This window comes from Dipodomys ordii, unplaced genomic scaffold (genome assembly GCF_000151885.1).
Source record: "Dipodomys ordii isolate 6190 unplaced genomic scaffold, Dord_2.0 Scaffold137, whole genome shotgun sequence".
NCBI lineage: Eukaryota > Metazoa > Chordata > Mammalia > Rodentia > Heteromyidae > Dipodomys > Dipodomys ordii.
The window spans coordinates 1,244,732-1,267,895 of record NW_012267353.1 but is presented as its reverse complement, the minus strand read 5'-3'; the positions used below and the strand labels follow the sequence as shown (position 1 = coordinate 1,267,895).

The window sequence follows — 23,164 nt, the reverse complement described above, 5'->3', positions numbered from 1 at the left end:
TTTTCTTTTTGCTTATGTGGTGCTGAGGAATTGAACCCAGGGCCTCATGCATGCAAGGCAAGCGCTCTACCACTGAGCCACCTTCCCAGCCCACACTGGTTATTTTTTATTAGCTTATTATAATAGTTATACAGAGGGAGAGATTTGTTACATCCCCACACATTTACACCATATTCCAACCAATCTCACCCACTCTATCATATTCTCTGTTCTTCCAATCCTCCCAAATAAGCATCTCCAACAAGTTTCCTTGTTCTGTACTCAGAACCTTAGTTATTTATATATTTATTTGTTTGTTTATTTTTGGTTGTGGACACCCATGGCTCACGCCTATAATCCTAGCTACTCCAGGAGGCTGAAATCTCAGGATCACAGTTCAAAGTCTGCCCGGGCAGGAAAGTCCGTGAGATTTATCTCCAATAAACCACTAGAAAACTGGAAGTGGAGCTGTAGCTCAAGTGGTAGAGTGCTGGCCTTGAGTTGAAAAGTGCAGGGATGTACCCAAGCCCAGAGTTCAAGCCCCACAACCAAGAACAACAAAAAAGTCTGCTTTGATTTATTAGGGATGTCTTCAAGGCAATTTCAGAATTTTAAGAAGGTATGCTAAAAATTACAGAGAAAAATTATGGAGTGACTGAAATCAAGAAGCAATCAGAAGCCAGGCACCAGTAGCTCATGCCTATAATCCTAGATACTCAGGAGACTGAGATCTGAGGATTGATCATGATTCAAACCCAGAGAAAATAAACTGTGACACTCTAATCTCCAATTAACTACCAAAAAGCTGGAAGTGGAGCTAAGCCTCAAGTGGTAGAGTACTACATTGAACAAAAAAGTTCAGGAATAGCCGGGTGCCGGTGGCTCACGCCTGTAATCCTAGCTACTCAGGAGGCTGAGATATGAAGATCGTGGTTCAAAGCCAACCTGGGCAGGAAAGTCCGTGAAACTCTTAGGTCCAATAAACCACCAGAAAACTGGAAGTGGCTCTGTAGCTCAAGTGGTAGGGAGCTTGCCTTGAGCTGAAGAGCTGAGGGACAGCGCTCAGGCCCAGAGGTCAAGCCCCACGACTGATTAAAAAAAAAGTTCAGGAATAGTGCCTAGGTCCCTGCGCGTGCATATCTTCCCCCCGCCCAACACACACAGAGTTATTTCTGAAGTATTAATGCAAGAAAAAAGCAGAACGTGAATAGGTTTGGTATGAAACCCAATTCTGTTAAGTGACTTTGGACATAGTCCTTACCTCTTAATCTTAATTCTCTTGTTCATAAAACAAAGGTTAAATATAACTGACTCAAAGTTCTATAATAAGCATTAAATTGCCAGCGTAAGATCTGGCACAAGGTGGAGAACTCAAGACATGGTAGTTATAAGTAATGATCCAGCTGGCAGAGTATAATATCAATTATATTAGCCTATCTAAAATAAATCCCATAGCTAAATTTTACTAGTTTTAACAGTCCAAAATGATCATTAAACAATTACACCAGACAGGAGCTACTGAATGAATTAACTAGTCAAGTCTTTACATGAGCAAAGGTTTTGGGTTGTTATTTTGCTTTGCTGGGCCTGGGTGCTATTAACCCACATACAGAGCTCTGAGCACAGGTTTCAACGTTGTTGAATAGAAAACTATCCATTTTACATAGAGAATGAAAAGATGAAGACAGATTTTCGTGTTAAAGAGAAAATCTGAAATGTATATAAAAGATAAGGAAGAAAACAGATGATGGGGATGATTAAACATCCCTCCCAGGATGATATCTAGAGATGGTAACAACTTTCACTGGGCAGGTAAATCTATTCCTGTACAGAGCTGCTCTTTGGAGTTCCACTCATCACTGTTTTATCAATGTAGAAAATGGCTTCACCAGAAATACCAGTTGTTTCTTTTTAAGATCATTATTATCGTATTCCTGCATGCATACATTAACCCAGGTTCACAATGATAGATTGAATTACATGTTGCAAATTCGGTCTGGTAGATTAAATTTCTATAATCCAAGTATTCCCAGTCCCTATATATAGAAATCAATTCTTGGATGAAGTTTTAATAGAAATCTGAACTTTACAACTTAAAACCAAAACGTGTTTGTTGCTTAACCCCTCAATAAGATTATATATTCTTCACGGTGGAGAGATTTAGAAGCTGTATTAACTTGCAGAAGCTGCACTATCCCAGACATTATGCATTCTCTAACAGTATTTGATGTGTTCTCCCAAGATGTAAATATTAGTGCTAACCAAGTCCTCAATTCCCACTATCAACTTTCCTTCCTAAACACGAAAGTAAAAGACGATGGGTGTTATGCAATCATTACAGCTATTAAAAAGGATGCCGGTATATGTATTTAATTTATTCAAGAAGGAAATTGTTACAAGGGGAGTAAATTGGCACAAAACCATCACTACAATACACGTTTGCGCTTGTATGTGTGTGTTAAATGTGAATTTCGCTTTTAGGTAAGAGTATAACATCTTTATGCTTCAACGTGACTTTGTGACCGTGGGTGGAAGGCTAAGTAAGCATCGTGGAAAGCCGGTACAATCACTGCTGTCAATGTTCCAGGATTGTCACCAACTCAGCGTGACCTATTATATGCCTGAACAAAAGCCATCAAAGCTTGGCACCAGGGCTTTACAAACGAGTAACCCTACAAGAACAGCAGCTTAGGTTGAGTGCAAGGGTTTTCGTTCTAATCACTTCCCAATCCCGACAAAAGGTAGGCGCCAACAGAGAGTAGTGAAGGGAGCGTGGATTAGCCGATTTGCACTTCAGAAAAGGAACATTTGCTGTCTGGAGTTTTTCTCGGAATGAACGACGACACTGGAGTGCTCATACCAAGAAGCACGTAAGGGGTTAAAAAAAAAACCACATGCTTGGGTTCAGGTTTCTACTTAATAATAATAATGATCACGATGATGATGATGGTGGTGATAAAAGGTCTCAGTAGGGCCGCGAGCCCGGCAAAACACACCTCCCGGATCGGAACCCCGAGTACTGCAAGGCTGCGGCGTGCGCGTCCCGCGTTTCCCGGGATCCCACCCTGGAGGACCGCCCGCCGCGCCTTCCGGCCCGGTCTGGCCGGTCGCGCCGTGACCACCGGGCGGCGCGGACCGTTACCCACGGCGGGCTTCTCGGGCGAGGGCCGCGCCGGCGGGCTGCACTTACCGCCGCGCACCGCAGGACCCCGCGGCCCAGGAAGGCGGGCGGGCGGGGAGGAAGGGACACAAGCAAGGGAACTACGGCCACAGGGCCTAAGTCTGGGCCGGGCACCGACCTGGGCGTTCTGCCTTCCCTCGCGCGACAGTGGTCACCTGGCCACGCGACAGTGGGAACCGAAATCGGCAAGACCAGCTGCTTAAGGGCTTTTTGCCTCTTCCCGCCCGATTTGCCACGCGCAGGCGCTGCTCCGGCCAGCTCCAAAGACTCCCTCCGGGCTCGAAAAAACGCCCCCTCCCCGCCCCTCCCTAGGCGCGTGAACCCAAGCCTTAAGATCTCGCGAGAAGTTTTCCACCTCCCCTCTCCCCCCTCCCCCCCCATGGCCAGTGAGTGCGCGAACGAGAAAGGAGGAGGGCGCTCCAGGCGGCGGCACTGCAGACGCCATTACCCTCTGTTTCTCTGCGGCACCGACTTCGACGTTTTGCCGGAGTCCCAATTGTTTGCGGCCCATAAGTAATTGGAATTTCTAAGGCTCAGGTAGTATGGTCTCGGGAAAGGGGTTGGTCTCCCCAAAGAGCTTCGTGTACTTTTTCCAAGCCCGGCTCTTCTCAGGCCCCATGGCCTTACACCCTAAAGGGAGTCGCCGGCGGGAGGCGGGGCTCCCGGCTCCTTCCTCGCCTTGATTGACGCGACCTAGGGCCAATGGTTTTGCCTTCCCATCGCCGCTGCCGCCTGGGCAGCCAATCGGGCGCGACCGTGGGGTAGGAGAGCGCGAGGAGGTGGGGGAGGGGGGCCGTGCTCCTTCTCTGTCTAGCAGTGAGTGAGGCGGCGCAGCCGGGAGGGAACGGCGGATTTGTTCGGTGAGAAGTCGGGCAGGGCGAAGGAGTACGTGGGGTGCGAGGGGGTCGGAGCCCAGCTTTTCCGCTCGAGCGGGCCGTTTTAGGGTCTCCCGGGCGGATGTCCGCTTCTCCGCTTGAGAGGGAACGTTACCCGGCCTCCCCTCCCCCACCTCCGCCATTTCCCTGCGCGTGTGTCTGCCGTCCGCGTTAGGGTCCTTGGGGTTTGGGAGGGTTATTGTGAGGCGAGTGTCTGTGGGGTGAAGTCTGGGTACCGGCGGCTCAGTGCCTCGTCCGCGGGGGAGATAGCGCGGGCGGGCGTGTGTCCGTCCGAGTCTGGAGCGGGCCGCGGCGCTGCCGCCGCCGGCTTTTTGTGTAACCCGCGGTACCTTGGGCCTCCCGGGCCGGGGTCGGCGGAATCGGGCCCAGCGGGTGGGACGGGCCGGGCTCCCTCGGCCGCTTTGTCTCTCGGGCGGTGGGGGGGAGGTGCGGGGGATGAGATCGCGGGGCCGCGTGGTGGGTGGGGGAGGGGGGTCGGCGCCCGGCTCCGCCTAGTCGCACGTAGTCGCCATTACGCGGGCCGCCATTTCCTGTCGGATCCGGGTGAGGAGAGGTGCGGCGCCTGTGCCCGCTTGGCTTTTCCAGCTGATGGGACTAGGCTGTTGCCAGTCGCGGCCTTGGGAGGTGGGGACGAGGAGGGCCAGGGCGGGATTTGCCCTGGGTTGGTGGAGCCGGGCGAGGCGAGTTTCGGTTCTAAGGGCTGCTAGACGAGCCGCATTATTTTTCCAGCTAGATTCTGCTGCCGGGGCTTAAACTCCTCCCGGGGCTCCCACCACGCCTTAGATTTTGAATGATGGGCGGGCAGGCTGTCCTTGCAGTCCTGGAGATGTTTAACCCTTACGCGTTTTGGAAGATTGAGAGGCAAAAGTGTTGCCGTGATTTTTAGTTCTTGTGCTGTCTAGTCAACCGTTCATCAAGGGCTACATACAGGTCCCCTCTATTAGACCTCTTGTTATTTGGGGCTCGTAGAATCTTAGGGTTTCGTGCTGAAGATGTAATTATTAGATTAAGTACTTTTTATATTTAGTCCAATTTAATTCTTTGCCAGGGATGATATTAGATGGCTAGGGTTCCATTCGTTTCGTTGAATGGTAGTCAATAGAGCCTGGTCCTTAAATACAGATTTGTATCTTTCGCTGTTGAGCAGATTGAGCTGGTTAGTTGGATATGGCTTGTTTGACATTTGCCATTGTGTTTATAATAAGTAGGCGGTGTCAGAACAACATTGAGTCATCACCTGAAAAAACCTAAACCTCCTTGAAACTTTAAAAGTTTTTGTGGGCAAAATGGAGGTCTACAGCACTTTCAGGCACTTAATGGTGTGTAGTAAGTTGCCATGGTGGAAAACAATTATGTTGGTTGAAAATGGTGGTTTTCTTTAATAAATCACTGTGTGAATTCTTTGGTTAAACAGCCATCGATTTTTAAGATCGAAAAGAGTCAACTTAGATCACTGGCTTGCTTTGTTTAAACCAGTTGTGAGACCTGAGATTAGTATTTGGTACTGAACAATAGCAAAACCGATTAGCCTTTTTATTGGCTACTGTGACAATAAGGTGTCAGTTGTTGGCTCTACCCAGACCACTACAGTTGTGCTCTGAAAGGATAGAGAATTAGCATGTCCTAGAAGCAGTCTTTATGAAGTGTAATAAGATGTGTAACTTGCTTTATGATAAGCCACCTGTACTAGCTTCTTTATTTTTCAACAGATTGGTGTGTCCATTTAATACAAGAAAATGGAAACTGAACAGCCAGAGGAAACCTTCCCCAACACTGAAACCAATGGTGAATTTGGTGAGAAAACAATTTTCTAATTTTTGGAAGTATTTATTACAATGTTTTCTGTTTGATGGTAGTGTTATTATTAAAGAAGATAAAGGCAGAGACTAACTTTTTGAAACATGAATAGTAACAAATATCTTCTTCCTCATTAAGGTTCTTAAACCTTAATGTATTTTGTGAACAAATTGCTTTCTTTGAAATTTGTACTGTTAATTTGCAGGTAAACGCCCAGCGGAAGATATGGAAGAGGAACAGGCGTTTAAAAGATCCCGCAACACTGACGAGATGGTTGAATTACGCATTCTGCTTCAAAGCAAGGTATAAACTTATCTTTGAAAAATTGATGGTTCATACTAAAGTAGAAATTAAATTCTGGTTTGTCCCTCGCAGAAGCTTTTAGGGCTTTACAGTCTGAAGAATGTAAGATTTTTGTGGTTCTTTCTAAACTGGCAAATGTATTAATTTTGTTAACTAACTAGTGAGCTGCTCAGCAGTTAAACTAGGAAAGGGGATGATTCTTAAAGTAACAAAGGAATAAATATAGATAATATTGTTGATCGCTCAGAAACTTTTAATAGTTTATGAGGCTGCTTTACCCAAATCAAAATGTGAGGGTATCTACTACCATCATAGCAGCTTGCATAAAAGGATACTGTAAAATTAATCTGTATTTAAATTTGTACTAGTATTAAAGGCATTCTGAGCATTTCAAAGCTTCATCTTAAAGTGCTTTGTATTGAGTACATAGGAAATCTTGGTCATTTCATGCCCATAATTGGCTTTTTTATAGATTTCCAATTCTATAACTTAGTTTAAAGCTTCAAAGCACTAATACAGTAGTTTTAGGGAAAGTCAAAACCATTTCTTGTATTTCTCTCTTCCAGAATGCTGGGGCAGTGATTGGAAAAGGAGGGAAGAATATTAAGGCTCTCCGTACAGACGTAAGTGTTTTATTTAAAGTGCTGAACAAACAGATTCAGTTTTCGTTTCTAGAACTTTTAAAGGTTTACATCATAGAAATCACCTAATGTAGTTGCAAGCCATTTGTTAATAATTGGTTACATAGATGATTTCAAAGTTTGCCATTCTTGTTTTAATAAAAGCCCAGATTGAGTAGGGTAAGGTTTATATTAAACCACTTTCTAATAAGATTCCATCAAATTGTTCACTTAAGGCAAGATAACATCTTAACTAGAAATAGTGTCAGTTTTAAAAACCCTTAATTTTAACACTCCCCTTGTGGATCAATTACATTATTGACAACCATTGTAAGTGGCTGAGTAAACTTAGCAATTCTTCCTTTTTTAAAAGTCATCCATCTGTTCTTTTAACAGCTTTCACATGGAGCACAAAAATGTTTATAGGTTGCATGGTTAAACTGGGTAAAGAATAGAATAGGCACTTAACCTTACAATTGGGAAACCATTTGTCAATACCTATGGTTTGTTGGGTCTTCATGATTTATAGTGGGTTGACTCTTGTGATTAGACACACTAAATGTTTGCAGCATCAGAAGTGAGTAAACATAAAGGACTACATCGAAATTTCTATTTTTTTCTTACAATATACACATTTCTTAATGTTTTTCTTGCTAAAATTGAGGCAAATAACTTTGTGTTGAGTACTTATTTTAACAGTATTTCATTTCTCTCTTGGTCACAGATCTTTGTATGTTCCTCTTGATTACTGTAAACTGTAACTTGAAAATTCGTTTAAATTTTTACAAACCTGCCTGTTCAGGTCTAGGAGTTCATTTAAAATCTCAGAAAACCAGTCTTAATAGTTGGGGTTTGGTGTGGGAATTTTTGTTTGGTCTTTTATAAACCTCTCCTCTTAATCCAGATAGTCAATATAATTGTCTGGGTTATTAATTTCCCCAATTTCCTCAAGAATTTCAGTAAACTTAAGTCACGACAGGTTTTGTGTCTACCCTCATGAGCCAGCCTGCTACTGAAACATCGTTTTTTCTTTTGTTTGTTTTTGTTTTTTTTCCTTGGTTTTGTTTTTTTTCGGTTTTGTTTTTTTAAAAAAAAAACCTAGAAAACCATCATTTAAGGTCCTTAAATGTTAAGCCAGTCAGATATAGAGAAGTCCATTATTGTGTTAGTCTTCAGAACAACTTAAGCTTGTTTCATTAATTGAGAGTATTGAGTATAGTTTGTATTAAATTAAAATTTATTGCTTTTCCCCCTTTTCCCTCTCCTTGTTTTTTTGGCCATATATCTCCGTTGCCCATGTACTGGATCGACTTACCCCTGCGTTGCCCACCATGACGTTGGCCCATCCGCCCCTGAACGCCCATGTGAAAACCCTGGTTGGCTATGCCCAAAAATGTGCTCGTTGCCAAACGGGTACCATACTTGACAACTTCTGATTGAATGCCCATGCCCAATGCCAACATCCACGAACGCCAATGACCAATGCAGTACAATGCCAGTGTTTCAGTCCCAGACAGCAGTGGCCCCGAGCGGTATGTCCCAACAGTTTATGCCTCACTGCCTGATTAGAAAGAGAGAAATGTATTTTATTACCTGCCTTTTATATAATTAAATAGTATCCCCTTTAGACGGTGTATTGTTTTTCAAGTTTCTGTCTTATTTTCCCCATTAAGTCTTTTTGTCACTGAACTTTTACCGTGAGTTGCCCACCCAAACGATCCACTAATTTTATTTCGATGGAAGGAGCACAGCTTCAAGTGTTGCATATTTGCTGCATTGTAAATCAAATTGTTACCCAAATAGTCTCTCGCTCTGTCTTTGTGGCCCACCTTGCTTCCCAACATTTCCTGTTCATAATTTTTTCTGATGAAATGCTAACTCTGGTTCACTTTCCTTCACTTCTCATTTGTGTTGTCTTTGTTTTGTCTTGGCATTTGTATTTGTTTTCTTGCAGAGCCCATTTAGTAATCTAATTTCTAACTGGTATCCATAACCTTATTCCAGATACAATGTTCACCACTTGCATATTCCCCACTTTGCCTAAGAGAAAGGTGTGCCAGTTTTACCAATGTAACAGCGAGGGTATCCTTAACTTGGTGGCGGGGAACATAAATATTCAACTCTGCTCTGGTCAATTTATTGCCCACTTAATCTGAGCCCTTCCAAAAGCCCATTCTTTCTGTCTTTCTTCAAGTCTCCTAATACTGTTATCATGTCTGTATTGGGCATAAAATGCATGTGAAAAATCCATAAATAGGCCACTTTAAATGGGGACTGTTGAGTAAATGTTATGTTACTTCTGTGTAAAAGTTTGTGTGACTACTAATGTCAAGCATAAGACTCATTTTCTTTTCCACTTTTTTTGTACTATCTGGTATTTGTGGTGTTTGACAGCATATTGAGCATCAGTGCTGATATTGAAACAATTGGAGAGATTCTGAAGAAAATCATCCCTACCTTGGAAGAGGTAGGCTCATAATTTTTTTTTAATGTATTTGATAGTATGTGGGGTGGTAAGGTGTTTCATTTGGGGCATAAAGGGAGGGGAGAACTTGCATATATTTCTGACAGAAACCGCTGCATAAAGTGCATCATTGTCATGCACAAGTACTTGGTTTTTGTTTTGTAATTTTCAGGGTGACCACTATTGGAATAGTAAAACCTACTATTGTCATGGATTTAGCATATATTTAAAGACTTCAGGTTTAGAGAAGTTTTAGAGGGGTGTGGGATTGTGTTGAAAAAGAAAAATTGCTTAGATCTTAACCTACAATGCTAAGATATCACTAGTAATATGGAGAAAAGTATTTAAATTGAACCTTACTGTTTAGATAAAATTTTTCTCATACTAAAATGTTATAGTAGCTTTACCAATATATGCGACAATAGCCTGATCACGCTAGACACTTAACCTATTACTCTTATTTTTCTACTTTCAGGGCCTGCAGTTGCCATCACCCACTGCAACCAGCCAGCTCCCGCTCGAATCTGATGCTGTGGAATGCTTAAATGTATGTCATAGTGCCATTGAACCCCACTGAAGTATGGAGCCTGGCCCATAGGATCAATTTTATTTTTAACATAGTGCACTTTTCCCATCTCTAGAAAAAGGCTTAAAATGTGATACATGAATGGTCTTACAACTCACTGTTGACCCTGCTCCATGCTGCAGTGGGAATTAACTATATTTGCAAAGTGCTTCGCAGTCATTTTTTATTATCGTGTTATTTGAATGTTAATATTTTGTGGTAACAGCGACATGCTAAATGGCTGCAGTGTGGGTATGGTGTTGCAGGACCTGAAAATAAAATAATTTTTAAGGTGGTGCAGAATGTCCTTTTTGGGCCTGGCTATTGAGGATAATAAGCACATAACTGGTAAAGTTATTGAAATACAAATTCAGGTTGCTTACTGCAACAGTCTGTTATTATGCTTATAGCTAATAAGTGTAGATAGGGAAATAACTGACATGAAACTAAAATGTTAAAACTCTCCCTCCACAGTACCAACACTATAAAGGAAGTGACTTTGACTGCGAGTTGAGACTGTTGATTCATCAGAGTCTGGCAGGAGGAATTATTGGGGTCAAAGGTGCTAAAATCAAAGAACTTCGAGAGGTAAAGGGCACTTATGTTTCCTGTCATTACTGAATAAATCTATTTTTCTTTTAAAATAATGAAAGTGGTGGCACTTATCAAGTTATTTGTATGTCATGGTGATTAGCCACAATTTTTGTCCGGTAGTTTTAGACTGAATGATAAATCTTTTCAATATATTCTAATTTTTCTTTTTGTAAACTTAACTGCAGAATACTCAGACAACAATCAAGCTTTTCCAAGAATGCTGTCCTCATTCCACTGACAGAGTTGTTCTTATTGGAGGAAAGCCTGATAGAGTTGTAGAGTGCATAAAAATCATCCTTGATCTTATATCGGAGGTAATCTTGAAAATTGTTTTTGTAACTTTATGAAATTGATAAACTTCAAATTTTCAGAATATTTTGTACCTAGTAGTCTTTGTGCTCTTGTGCTTTTCCTAGCAATTTTATATTGTCCAGGTTTACATGTGTTGGTCCTTCAAAAGAATATCCAATTTAAATCTTAACCATTACATTACATTGTACTCTTCTCAGAAGATGTGTCATTTGACACATCTTGGACCAAGATAACAGTCCTTTCAGCTCTCAACTTTTACTCCTCAGAGCTGACCCCTATTGTGTGTACATTGTAGTTTATAATGTAAAAATGAAAGAAGGTATCTAGATATTTCTAGTTTCTCCTTATACTTCCATGTAGTAAAATTTATCTTTTGTTCAGATCATGCTAGCCATCCATTTTAAGATCCTTTCCCACTATCATTGTTTGTATTTGTTCTACCTCTTGATCAAAATAATTTGTCCGAAAGAAGGGTTAGTAAGACCTAAGGCATTTATTTCTTCAGTCAATAAGGTTGCTATATTTTTGTTTTTAGTCTCCAATTAAAGGACGTGCACAGCCTTACGATCCCAACTTCTATGATGAGACATATGATTATGGCGGTTTTACGATGATGTTTGATGATCGTCGTGGACGTCCTGTGGGATTTCCCATGCGGGGAAGAGGTGGTTTTGACAGAATGCCTCCTGGTCGGGGTGGTCGTCCCATGCCTCCTTCTAGAAGAGATTATGACGATATGAGTCCTCGTCGTGGACCTCCTCCTCCACCTCCTGGTAGAGGTGGTCGGGGTGGTAGCAGAGCTCGGAATCTTCCTCTTCCTCCACCACCTCCACCTAGAGGAGGGTAAGTATTTTTTGTTTGGGAAAGATGTTTAGCTACATATTTACATAAAAGGCATTCTTGGTGAGTGGAGTAATTTGCTGTGTATGTTACGGAAATTGAGATTGTGACTAATGTGTTTACAGAGATCTAATGGCCTATGACAGAAGAGGAAGACCTGGAGACCGCTATGATGGAATGGTAAGGACTGTTTTTGTTTAGCAGTGTGTGTGAGGGCTATTTGAAGTATTAAAGTCACATAGTTAACATTTTGTTAAATGAATTAAGAGGAGTTTTAATGGGTTTTAAAAATGAAAATCTTCAGAAACATAAGAGTGGTAACGGGCAATATGATGTAGCTTTGTGTTAATTTTTCTACTTACAGGTTGGTTTTAGTGCTGATGAAACTTGGGACTCTGCGATAGATACATGGAGCCCATCAGAATGGCAGATGGCTTACGAACCACAGGTTGAATATTTTAATGTACATATCAGTAATTTAAGATGTTTATTTGCTGAGCAATTAGTTTTATTTCCTCTCATGTAGTAATTTGTTTCTTGGAATGCCATGTAACTAAAACTTAAAATTATGGCTTAATAAGAAATGTACTTATTATATTAATCATGTAACTGTAACTCCTGTACAGTATCTTTACAATAATACAAATATATAATTTGTGGGGAATAAACTAGAGAGATGTGGGTGACTTTGATTTCCTAAACTGAGGATTGCTTAGTATTACAGTGACTTTGTTTTTTGAAGGCAAAGTAATTTTCTATTTTTTTCTCTTTTTAGGGTGGCTCTGGATATGGTAAGTTTTCTCTTTTGTAAAAATCAAACATTTTATACTTTTTACATGAGCTTAATGCTTATCATTTAAATCAGATTATTCCTATGCAGGGGGTCGTGGCTCATATGGTGATCTTGGTGGACCTATTATTACTACACAAGTAACTATTCCCAAAGATGTAAGTATCCTTAATACTAGGAGCAAACATTTAGTGAAATTTCTTTAAATGGTGCTGCCTATTTCTCTTAAATTTCCTTTCATCTGGAGGTTTTAATTAAAACTACTAGAACCCTAGATTATGTTCAAGGATTTAATGTGTTACTCCAGTTTGTCTAATCAATGTTGTTCAATGTCTTCAAAGTATTAAAAAAAAGTTAGGATGTGTATAGATATTTATAATCCAGTCTTTGGTTTGTCAAGCTTTCTTTAAAAGTTACATGAACACCTGTATTTAAAAATCTTTTCAGTTGGCTGGATCTATTATTGGCAAAGGTGGTCAAAGGATTAAACAAATCCGTCATGAGTCAGGAGCTTCGATCAAAATTGATGAGCCTTTAGAAGGATCCGAAGATCGGATCATTACCATTACAGGAACACAGGACCAGATTCAGAATGCACAGTATTTACTGCAGAACAGGTTAGTTTGTGTTTAACTTTGTGTTAACTCATATACACTAAAATACTTAAGAACTTTTCTTCTCAGTTAATTTTTCTTTTAGAAACCATGGTGTTTCAGTCATTTGGGGACCTAACTTCTAAACACTCTAATATTCTAATAGCTTTGCCTTAATTTTCTTCTGCTTTCTTACTAAAAATGAAGACATTCAATACTAATCTTGCTGGAAGAAGCCTTAACCAACCAAACTTCTCATTTCTCTGGTGAAAACTGCTGCCAAAACCACTCCTTATAAATTATACAGAGAGCCTGTAGAAACTATAGAAGATTCATTGGATGTTGGCTTAGTTCTGTGTGGAAGACTAGTGATTTTGTTGTTTTTAGATAACTAAATTGACAACAAATCACAGTCTGCCATATGGCACAGGTCACCTCTACAGGACAAATGATTGGTGCTGTAAAATGCAGCATTTCACACCTTCCTGGCATTTCTTGTCTTTTCTACCAAATACTAACAACTTTCAGTTTCATTTTCTTAATTCTGCTCTACTGTCTGATTAATCATTTTTCTTGAATTTTACATTGCTTTAATCTGTAATTGCTGGTGTTTTTAAATTTTTAATTGTAATGGACATTTAAATTTAGCATTGAAATTGTCTTAATGTTGATTAAGATGTTACGAACAAAAATTCTAATTCGTACTTTTTTTTCTTTTCTTTTATAGTGTGAAGCAGTATGCAGATGTTGAAGGATTCTAATGCAAGATATTTTTTCTTTTTTATAGTGTGAAGCAGTATTCTGGAAAGTTTTTCTAAGACTAGTGAAGAACTGAAGGAGTCCTGCATCTTTTTTTTTTATCTGCTTCTGTTTAAAAAGCCAACATTCCTCTGCTTCATAGGTGTTCTGCATTTGAGGTGTAGTGAAATCTTTGCTGTTCACCAGATGTAATGTTTTAGTTCCTTACAAACAGGGTTGGGGGGGAGGGTGTGCAAAAACTAACATTGAAATTTTGAAACAGCAGCAGAGTGAGTGGATTTTATTTTTTGTTCATTGTTGGTGGTTTAAAAAAAATTCCCCCTATGTAATTATTGTGAACACCTTGCTTTGTGGTCACTGTAAACATTTGGGGGGTGGGACAGGGAGGAAAGTAACAATAGTTCACATGTCCCTGGCATTTGTTCAGAGCAGTGTGCAGAATGTAATGCTCTTTTGTAAGAAACGTTTTATGATTTTTAAAATAAATTTAGTGAACCTATTTTTGGTGGTCATTTTTTTAAGACAGTTTTCAAATGGTGGCTGAATTTTCTAACCCACTCCTAAACACTAAGTTTGATTTTTCAGCTCCTCTGTTAAATATAAATGCACCTCTTGGATATAAACAAAATATATTGGCAAATTCAGTACTAATGATTTCCTAGTAGTTTGAAAAACCATTGCTTGGGGAGAAATTACATCATACACATTCATGCTTAAGATGGGGTTTTTTTATTTTTGCAAATGCTTGCCCCAATTTTACATGTTTTCTGTTGTAAAGAAACAAGGTATGGAGAATGATACCACAAGTTAATATAAGCATATACCAGAAGAATGATTGGCAACAAGCTTTATTACTCAGATTAACATTTAGTTATAAAGTGGTTGATGGCTGAATAAAATCTGGTTATTTTTATTACATAATTTCTCACCTATAGACTTAAACTGTCAACCCTAGTAGTGTCTATTAAACTTTGTAAAAATATATATACTTGTTTTTCCATTGTATGCAAATTTAAAAAATGTACCATTTCTCTGTTGTATGTTTGATTATGTAGGAAATGTTTGTGAGCAGTTCAAAAAATGAAAAAAAAAAGTTCCTGTGGATGTTTTGTGTGGTATCTTGGCATTTGTATTGATAGTTCAAATTTTACTTCCAAATAAAAATCCCATGATGCTAGATTTGATGTGTGCCCAATTTGAAAAGGGGTTGACTGACAACTGTGAAATTCCTTTCACAGGGAAATGAAGTAATCTTAAATTACACTTTTGTGTGTGGAAAGTATAAAATGACATTTTGGTGGTTTGGTTATACCAATCCTCAACATTCATTTTTTGGCAGTATTAGTTTGAACTTGGGACTTCATTTGCTAGGTAGACACTAGAGCCATGCCCCCTGGCCCTTTACATTTAGTCTTGTACTTTTACCTTAACCATTATCATACTTCATCCTACCAAGCCCCCATATTGCCTTGATTATAGACTGACTACCATTGCCTAGCATATTGGTTGAGATGGAGATCTCAACCGATTGGACTGCTGTCGTGATCTCCCACCCAGCAAATGGAGAATACAGGCATGTGCTACCACTAAGCCACCATGAGTATTTTTTTTCTGTCAGTCGTGGGCCTTTAACTTGGCTTGGGCACTGTCTCTGCACTCTTGAGCTTAAGGTGAGCCCTCTACCACTTGAGCCACAGTACCACTTCCGGTTTTCTAGTGGTTTATTGGAGTTTCAAGGTCTTTCCTGCTTTGGCTAGCTTTGAAGTGATCCTCATCTCAGCCTCCTGAGTAGCTAGGATTACAGGCATGAGCCACCCGCACCTGGCTACCAAAAGTGATTTTGAGTGAATTTTTCAAGTTAGTTTAAAGCTTGATACATGAAATGAAAATAGTGTATCCATCGTAAAATTGCAGTTTCGGCTTTCAACTGTCCAGGAAAATGGAAAAATAAGTTATAATTTTATAAAAGATTATATAAAATAAGGGGGGGTTATCAGAATAAGCTAAACTGTCAAAACACAGTGCTGCTTTTGATAAGGTTTCTTCTGAGGTGAAATTAGTCTCCATTGCCACAAGGGTTCTTGTAGGGAGTGGCTTAGTGTGAAATAAGGCTTCCCTAGAGAAGAGAGGTAGTAACAATTGGGTCAAATTGCTAGTCCTATTGGAGGGAAGCATCCCTAGAGGATATGGCTTTCAAAGCTCTTAAGTTATTCAGAAATTGAGTTATGTAAGTGGACTATTACCTAAGTTTTCAGTTTTGCCTTACAACAATTCAGATTGAGTGCACAAACTCACTGGAGATTATAAACAGGTTGAGAATGCTACATGGGGATTTTAGTATACAATTTGCTAAGGAGGTGACTTGCTTTGCCACTATAATTTGTGTTTTGTGTAGTGGTAGGAAATTAATGTAGCCAGGAGCAAAGTCAAAAGCTCAAGAAGTAGAACACAAAACTAAGTTTTTGTAAGAAGTTGTAGTATGTAATATTTAAGCTTTAAGGATGTAATTGCAAGGATAACCATGTGTGTGTGTGTGTGTCCCAAGAACAGATTATTTTTAAATACTGTAGTCCTAATATGTCAGCAAGTACATAACCAAAAAGAAAAGCCAGCCAGACGCTCAGGGCTGTAATCCTAGCTACTCAGGAGGCTGAGATCTGAGGATCTCCATTCAAAGCCAACCCAGGCAGGAGACCCTTATCTCCAATAAGCCACTAGAAAACCAGAAGTGGTGCTGTAGCTCAAGTGGTAGAGTACTAGCCTGGAGCTGAAGAGCTGAGTGACAGCATCCAGGCCCAGAATTCAAACCCCACGACCGATAAAAAATAAAAGGGGTTGTGCAGGATACTAAAAAAATATTTCACTTCTATTGATTTCATGGTGATTTGAAAGTCCAATGCTTGGGCAGAAATCACATCATACACACATGCTTTTAAGATAGTCTTTTTGCAAATGCTTGCCCCAACTCTGTTTTCTGTTAGTTGTAAAGAACCAAGGTTTGGAGAGTAATACATGCAAGTTAGTATCAAGTTGAGTATGGCGGTACTTAAAATCCCAAGATTTGGTAAGTGGAGGGAAGGAGGATTTTGAGTAAAAATGCAAGCCTGACCCACATATCAAGAACCTATCAAAAATCATAAGGTCTGAGTTTGTAGTTCTGGTACAGCACTTGACTAGCATGCCTAATAAAGCCTTGGGTTCAATTTCTAGCATTGGGGGAAAAAATGTATTTTAATGACCTATAGTGCTCAAGATAAAGTTTACTGTTCCACAAACATTTGATTTTGCTGCCTGACATGGTTTGGTAGCAGGCATATGTAATCTTAAAACCTGAAGCTGAAAGATCCAGTTTGAGGCACCCTGGGCTACATAGCAAGGTCCTGTCTGAACACACACACACACAAACTTTGACTATTCAGACCTCAAATTTTACCAAACTTCCTTTATATTTTTGGTTTCTTTTTTTCCTTTCAGTACTGCCAACTTGAGCCATACCACCCACCCCTCAGTGTGTGGCAGAGAGGAGCTAGATTGCAACCTTATTTATACTCCCACTTAGCTGGGAAAACAGGCATGTTGCCACCATACCCACCACCACACCCAGCTTTTTTGCCTTTTATTTTCTGTGCTGGTCCTGGGGCTTGAACTCAGGACCTGGGTGCTGTTCTTAAGCTGCTTTTTACTCAAGGCTAGTTAGTGCTGTACCACTGAGCAATAGCTCCATCTCCACGCTTTTTTTTTTTTTCCTAAGTAGTTTATTAGAGATAGGAGTCTCATGGACTGCCCAGGGATCCTCAGAGCTCAGCCTCCTCAGTAGCTAGGATTACAGGCATGAGCCACCAGCACCTGGCCAGACCGTTTTTTGTTGTTGATGTTATTGTTGAGATGGCTTATTAGCTTTTTTGCCTGGTAGCTTCAAACGATGAACCTCCTGATCACTGCCTCTGGAATAACTGGGATTATAAGGGGAACCACTGCACACAGCTATTATTTGTTGAGAGGTTCTCACTTTGTAACCCAGAGTTGCCTCTGAGTGCTAGGAATATAGTCTATCTATCTATGAATATAGCATTCAAATTCTTGGTGGTGGTGGTGGTGGTGACAAAACTTTTTGAAGGTGGTAATGCAGTTTTTTTCAAGTTGTATACCTAGGACCAATTTCAACCAGTCTACAGAGCCAACAGTAATATCGTACATTCCCTAGTTCACTCTTGAAGTTTAAGGACTGTTGTAATGCAGCACTATATAGATTTAAAAAAATACCCAGACATTTGTATACCTTTTCATGAACATCAATGTATTTTGTTACCAAGGTGCACAGGAATAGTGCTACATCCTAAGGCTGCAGGGGCTAGCAAAAACAGGGCCTTTTGTTTTGTTGGCTTATTTTTAGTTTGTGTATGTGAAGGTGTGTGTATGCCAGTACCGGCACTTGAATTCAGGGCTTCTCTTGCTTGGCCTTTTTCCTCAAGCCTAACACTACCACTAGAGCCACACCTCTACTTCCTATTATTAAAAAAATTATTTAAGTTGAACTCTGGGATTTATGCACACTAGACAAGCACTCTACTCCCTAAGCCACACTCAGGGTCAGCAAAAACACCCTTGAAGAGTCACAACTATATTACCTAGAATGCACTGACCTTCCTTGAGCTTAGGAAAATACTAGTATCTTGGCCCAAATATTTAGGAACTCAAACCCTCTGATTCTCTTAGCAGATGAACAAAATAAGACAATATATACAGATGGACATAACTGGTCTCCAATTTCAACACTTCCAGTGAAAAAAGCAGTCTGAGGAAAAAAACAAGTAGATACTTGGAGGGAAAGCTCAGGCAATTATAAATTTGTCCCTGTTTAAAATGAGAGGCCTAATTTTGAGTTGTGGTTGTATGTGCAAAGCCTGGGAGGAAAAGGTCCACTAGTCTCCATCTTCAAAAAAGTTGTACTGAAAATTTGGCTCAACTGAGTGAGGTCCTAAGATTAAGCCTTGGTATCAGCCCAAAACAAAGGAAAAGAAAAATTCAAGGGTAACACTTGGATGACTGAGTGCTGAAAAGCCACACCACCACTTACACTACACGGGTTAGTCAGTGGTAAATATGGGAGGGTAAAAGCTAAAACTGAGACTGAAGACAGACTATACCTTAACTAGTGATCAGAGACAGCTTGCTGACACACCATTACCAGAAGAACAGCAGAATTCATCTTTGAAAGGTAGAACCACAAAAAATTGGAAAGAACATGATCAAGGGTTGACCTATAACAAAACTATTAACCTTAAATGAGATCATTTAAAACTAGAAGAGACCAAACTATTATCTGGCCAAGTTTATTCTTCTTCTGCCATCAATGGCAGAAGAGTCAGAGGGCATATGGAATTTTCAGGGCCCTACAATTTCCTACAGAAGAGAAGACTAAAGCTTTTAAACAATATGTTCTAGGCAGAGGGTTAGACCTTATTGTAATAGCTTTTTTTTTAATAGGTAATTTATTAATAACTGGGTCTCAGACATGGGATCAAGTTGAAAGCAATCTTTGGCTGATAAACCATATCATGGCCTGACCAATTTCTTCTACCCTATCCTACCTTGGTCTCTCTTCTTCATCTGAAAACACTTACCCAGTGAAGCCAGGAATCCCAGGTGTTGTCACTACTTCCTGGATTTGATCTAACACAGTTGAGCTGGAGCAAGAAGTAGAAATGTACCTTACCCAGACAGCTTGGACTTAAGATTCTTTTTTTTTTTTTTTTTTTGGTCGGTCGTGGGGCTTGAACTCTGGGCCTGGGCGCTGTCCTTCAGCTTTTCAGCTCAAGGCCAGCGCTCTACCACTTGAGCAACAGCGCCACTTCCGGGACTTAAGATTCTTAAGAAAGAAATGAGACTTTGGGGCTGGGAAGGTGGCTCAGTGGTAGAATGTTTGCCTTGCATGCATGAGGCCCTGGGTTCCATTCCTTAGCACCAGATAAGCAGAAAAAGCCAGAAGTGGCGCTGTGGCCCAAGTGGTAGAGCGCTAGCCTTGAGTCAACTGAAGAGCAGAGAAGGGCAGTTCCCATGCCCCATGACCAACCAATAAAAAAAAAGAGATAGAGACTTTGAGTTATCACTTTCAATTGAATGGGTGAGATTTTTTATTTTATTCAGAATAACTGTGTTGTGTTAGGCAGAACTGTTTTTGAAGTATATGTGTGAGAAAAAAAATTGCTCAATAACCAAATCAGTGAATTACATTTTGTTAACACAGTTACCCATTTTTCTTTGCTGAAAGCATGTTTTCTTTGTGAAGTTTTTCTCTCCCTGTTGTATATAGTGTATAGAAAAGAAATACTGGTTCTTAAGCGCTGCTTTTCAACCCAGTAGGCATTTGACTTAAGCCAACCAAACTCTCCTGGAGTATTTAAACTTGAGCAGAATAACCTAAGGCTTCATGTGTGCAAAGCAAGCATTCTACCACTAAGCCACATTCCCAGTCCCCATGATTACTTCTTTGTAAGTGATTTTTCAAAGATGCAAACTGTTTTTTGTTATTTATGGATTTAAAGCTCTAGAGAATAACAGTACATACCTCTTTATTAATACTGCATCATTGGGCTGAGAAGGTAGCTCAGTGCTTGCCTCCCATGCTTGAGGCCCTGGGTTCGATTCCTCAGCACCACATAAGCAGAAAAAGCCGGAAGTGGTGCTGTGGTTCAAGTGGTAGAGCTGAGGGACAGCGCCCAGGCCCAGAGTTCAGGCCCCACGACTGACCAAAAAATAAAAAAAATACTGCATCATTAGGATTAAGCAAATCCAAATTATTATGGAAACTGCACCTTTCTATTAATAAAGTATGTTTATAAAATTTAAAGTTTTAGAGTGGCAATGCTGGTAAAAGCCAGAATTATGGCTATTAGTGATTGGCTCTTACAGCATCCTTGATTTGGTAAGCTCCATTCCCAAAGGTTTAAATCTCAGCCACTTCTGACATTTACATGGGGTTTCCTAAGTCAGCACAAAATCAGCACATGTTCATTTATATGCCTAGTACCTCAATTATTTCTCCAAGCTCTCTTACTACTCCTCAATGTTCATTCAGCCCCAAAACGGATCAGGAATCTGGCAGGAGCGGATGGCCCAGCCCAGAACTAAATTTGGGGAAATTGCTGTTCGGTGTCCAAGTCGGGGTGACTGAGCCCCCAGCACTAAGGTAAATTGCTCAGACTTGGTCCTCCCGGAGGAGAGAGGCGGAGGCTGGCGGAGGCTGGCGGAGGACGGCGCGGCCGCGTTCTTCCGGAGGAGCGGTGATGAGCTCAGAAACCAGCGCGGACTTCAGCTCCAAGGAGGCCGCTCCCGACCGACCGGGCCGAGCCCTCAGGGCCCACCTGCAGCCGGTCACTCGAAACAGACCGGACCAACGGAGGTGACTTCCGGGCCTTCTGACCCGGAAGTAGGATCTCGGAGCGCGCCCGAGTGAGCGTGGATGGGGCGCCTCTGCCGGAAGTGCTTCCGTCCTCTGTTTCCCCCGACTTCTCCCGGGCGTGTCTCCCGGAGCTTTAGGGTTCCGTCTAGCGCAAGTTCAGCCGGAGGGTTCCTGCAGCTGACGCGCTCTGGGTTTTCTGGAAGGGAGGGCGGGGAGCCTGGACCTTGCCTGCTCTAGAGGAGGAAGAAACTTGGGCAAAGTCTATAGAGTGTCACTTCCGCGGAGGAATGGAGTGGGGCGGAATGGAAGGGATCCTAACACCCAGGGAATCGGCTCGATTCATTGCAGAAAACAGTCGAGATGTGTGCGTCGACAGCGGAGGGGTGCGACGCGTGGCCGAGTTGCTGCTGGCCCGCGCCGCGGGGCCGGAGTTGCGGGTGGATGGGTGGAAGGCCCTGCACGAGTTGAATCCTAGGGCGGCCGACGAGGCCGCTGTCAACTGGGTGTTCGTAGTAGACACGCTCAACTTCTCCTTTTGGGCGGAGCAGGAGGAGCACAAGTGCCTGGTAAGGTATGGAGGCAAAACCTACAGCGGGTATTGGTCCCTGTGCGCCGCAGTTAACCGAGCCCTGGACGAAGGTTGGTGCCCTGGTGTCAGTTTACTGGGACTGGTTGGGAGACGGGATAATCAGTTAAGGTAAACCTGAAGTTCTTCTGTGATAGATCCTCTGATTAAAGCAAAAGTAATATAATCATCATCACAGTATAGATATGAAAGACGGCGTAAATGTCACTTTAAACCCAGAGCCTGTGGTTCACTCGTGTAATCTGAGCTGTTCAGGAAGCTGAGATCTGAGGATCATGGTTCCAAGCCAGCCCTAATAGGCAAATCCTCTACATTCTTATCTCTGGGGCTCAAGTAGAGGTCCCAAGTTCAAGCCCCTGCAGGGGTACCAAGAATGCTACTTTATTTTTTAAGTGGCAATGAGTTTACTAAAGAGAATGTCACTTTGTTGTTATTTATTATTTTCAAATGGTAGTTGTACAAAGGAGTCTCAGTTTAACATGTCCATATATGTACACAATGCATCTTGATCAGAGTCACCCTTTCCATCAAAGAATTCCACTTTAATGACACTTGAAGAATAAAGGGACAGATACTGTAAGACTTGTAGATAGTCAGATAACATGGCAATGTAATGTTGCAATAGAATGGGTGAATATACCTAACAGCAAAGAGAAAGTAAGGGGTACGCTTCTGATTATTATTCATGTGTCTTTCATGCATTTCTTTAGCACTAATTTGGCTTTGTGTTAATTGTATCTTATAAAATGAAAGACATGGGGCTGGGAAGGTGGCTCAGTGGTAGAGCGCTTGCCTTGCGTGCATGAGGCCCTGGGTTCGACTCCTCAGCAACACATAAGCAAAAAGAAGCCTGAAGTGGCACTGTGGCTCAAGTGGTAGAGTGCTAGCCTTGAGCTGAAGAGCTGAGGGACAGCGCCCAGGCCCAGAGTTCAGGCCCATGACCAGACCCCCCCCCAAAAAAATAAATAAACAAATAAAATGAAAGACATAATGAATTATCAAACTATGACACAGTTCCTCTGATTTTTCTTTCTTCTCTAAGGCATTCCAATAACAAGCGCCTCCTACTATGCCACAGTGACTCTTGATCAGGTTTGGAATATATTCCGTTCAGATTCAGACGTTGCCATGCCTTTAATAGAAGAGAGGCATCGGATTCTCAATGAAACTGGAAAAATTCTGCTAGAGAAGTTTGGAGGCTCTTTTCTTAATTGTGTCAGAAAAAGTGAAAAAAGTGCCCAGAAGTTACTGCACCTGGTTGTTGAAAGTTTTCCTTCTTATAGAGATGTGACTCAATATAAGGTGAGTTTCCTCTATTGAAGATTTTTTTTTTTTTTTTTTGTCGGTCATGGGGCTTGAACTCTGGGCCTGGGCGCTGTCCCTTAGCTCTTCAGCTCAAGGCGAGCGCTCTACCACTTGAGCCACAGAGCCACTTCCGGTTTTCTGGTGGTTTATTGGAGATAGGAGTCTCACGGTCTCTCCT

General features: G+C 41.4%; 3 protein-coding genes across 12 annotated transcripts in view; 2 read left to right on the top strand and 1 right to left on the bottom strand.

Moving 5' to 3' along the window:
• The window catches only part of Rmi1 (RecQ mediated genome instability 1), a 31,867-nt gene extending 28,441 nt beyond the window's left edge, over positions 1–3,426 (bottom strand). For both annotated transcript variants that reach the window (XM_013031090.1, XM_013031091.1), the window contains exon 1: positions 3,279–3,426. The gene's annotated coding sequence lies outside the window, so the exon portion shown is untranslated. The remainder of the gene's footprint in view (positions 1–3,278) is intronic.
• Positions 3,427–3,547: 121 nt separating this feature from the next.
• On the top strand, positions 3,548–14,872 carry Hnrnpk (heterogeneous nuclear ribonucleoprotein K). Of its 9 annotated transcripts, none has more exons than XM_013031067.1 (16): positions 3,548–3,697; positions 5,766–5,850; positions 6,059–6,156; positions 6,723–6,779; positions 8,265–8,308; positions 9,171–9,243; positions 9,716–9,787; positions 10,280–10,393; positions 10,585–10,713; positions 11,247–11,554; positions 11,677–11,731; positions 11,916–12,014; positions 12,327–12,342; positions 12,417–12,499; positions 12,789–12,958; positions 13,662–13,962. In XM_013031067.1, the coding sequence occupies exons 2-16, from the start codon at positions 5,793–5,795 to the stop codon at positions 13,693–13,695; spliced, it is 1,410 nt and encodes a 469-aa protein (XP_012886521.1). In that variant the 5' UTR covers positions 3,548–3,697; positions 5,766–5,792; the 3' UTR covers positions 13,696–13,962. The 9 variants fall into 9 exon arrangements, with proteins under 9 accessions (XP_012886521.1, XP_012886524.1, XP_012886523.1 ...); XM_013031070.1 differs by lacking the exon at positions 3,548–3,697 and adding an exon at positions 3,925–4,020 and having other exon boundaries at positions 11,916–11,999; positions 13,662–14,872; XM_013031069.1 differs by lacking the exon at positions 3,548–3,697 and adding an exon at positions 3,925–4,020 and having other exon boundaries at positions 13,722–14,872.
• A 6,378-nt stretch (positions 14,873–21,250) lies between these two features.
• Positions 21,251–23,164, top strand: part of LOC105996836 (chromosome unknown open reading frame, human C9orf64) — an 8,370-nt gene continuing 6,456 nt past the window's right edge. Inside the window, exons 1-2 of the mRNA XM_013031063.1 lie at positions 21,251–21,734; positions 22,724–22,983. Coding sequence (XP_012886517.1) covers positions 21,383–21,734; positions 22,724–22,983 — 612 coding nt within the window. The 5' untranslated portion in view covers positions 21,251–21,382. The remainder of the gene's footprint in view (positions 21,735–22,723; positions 22,984–23,164) is intronic.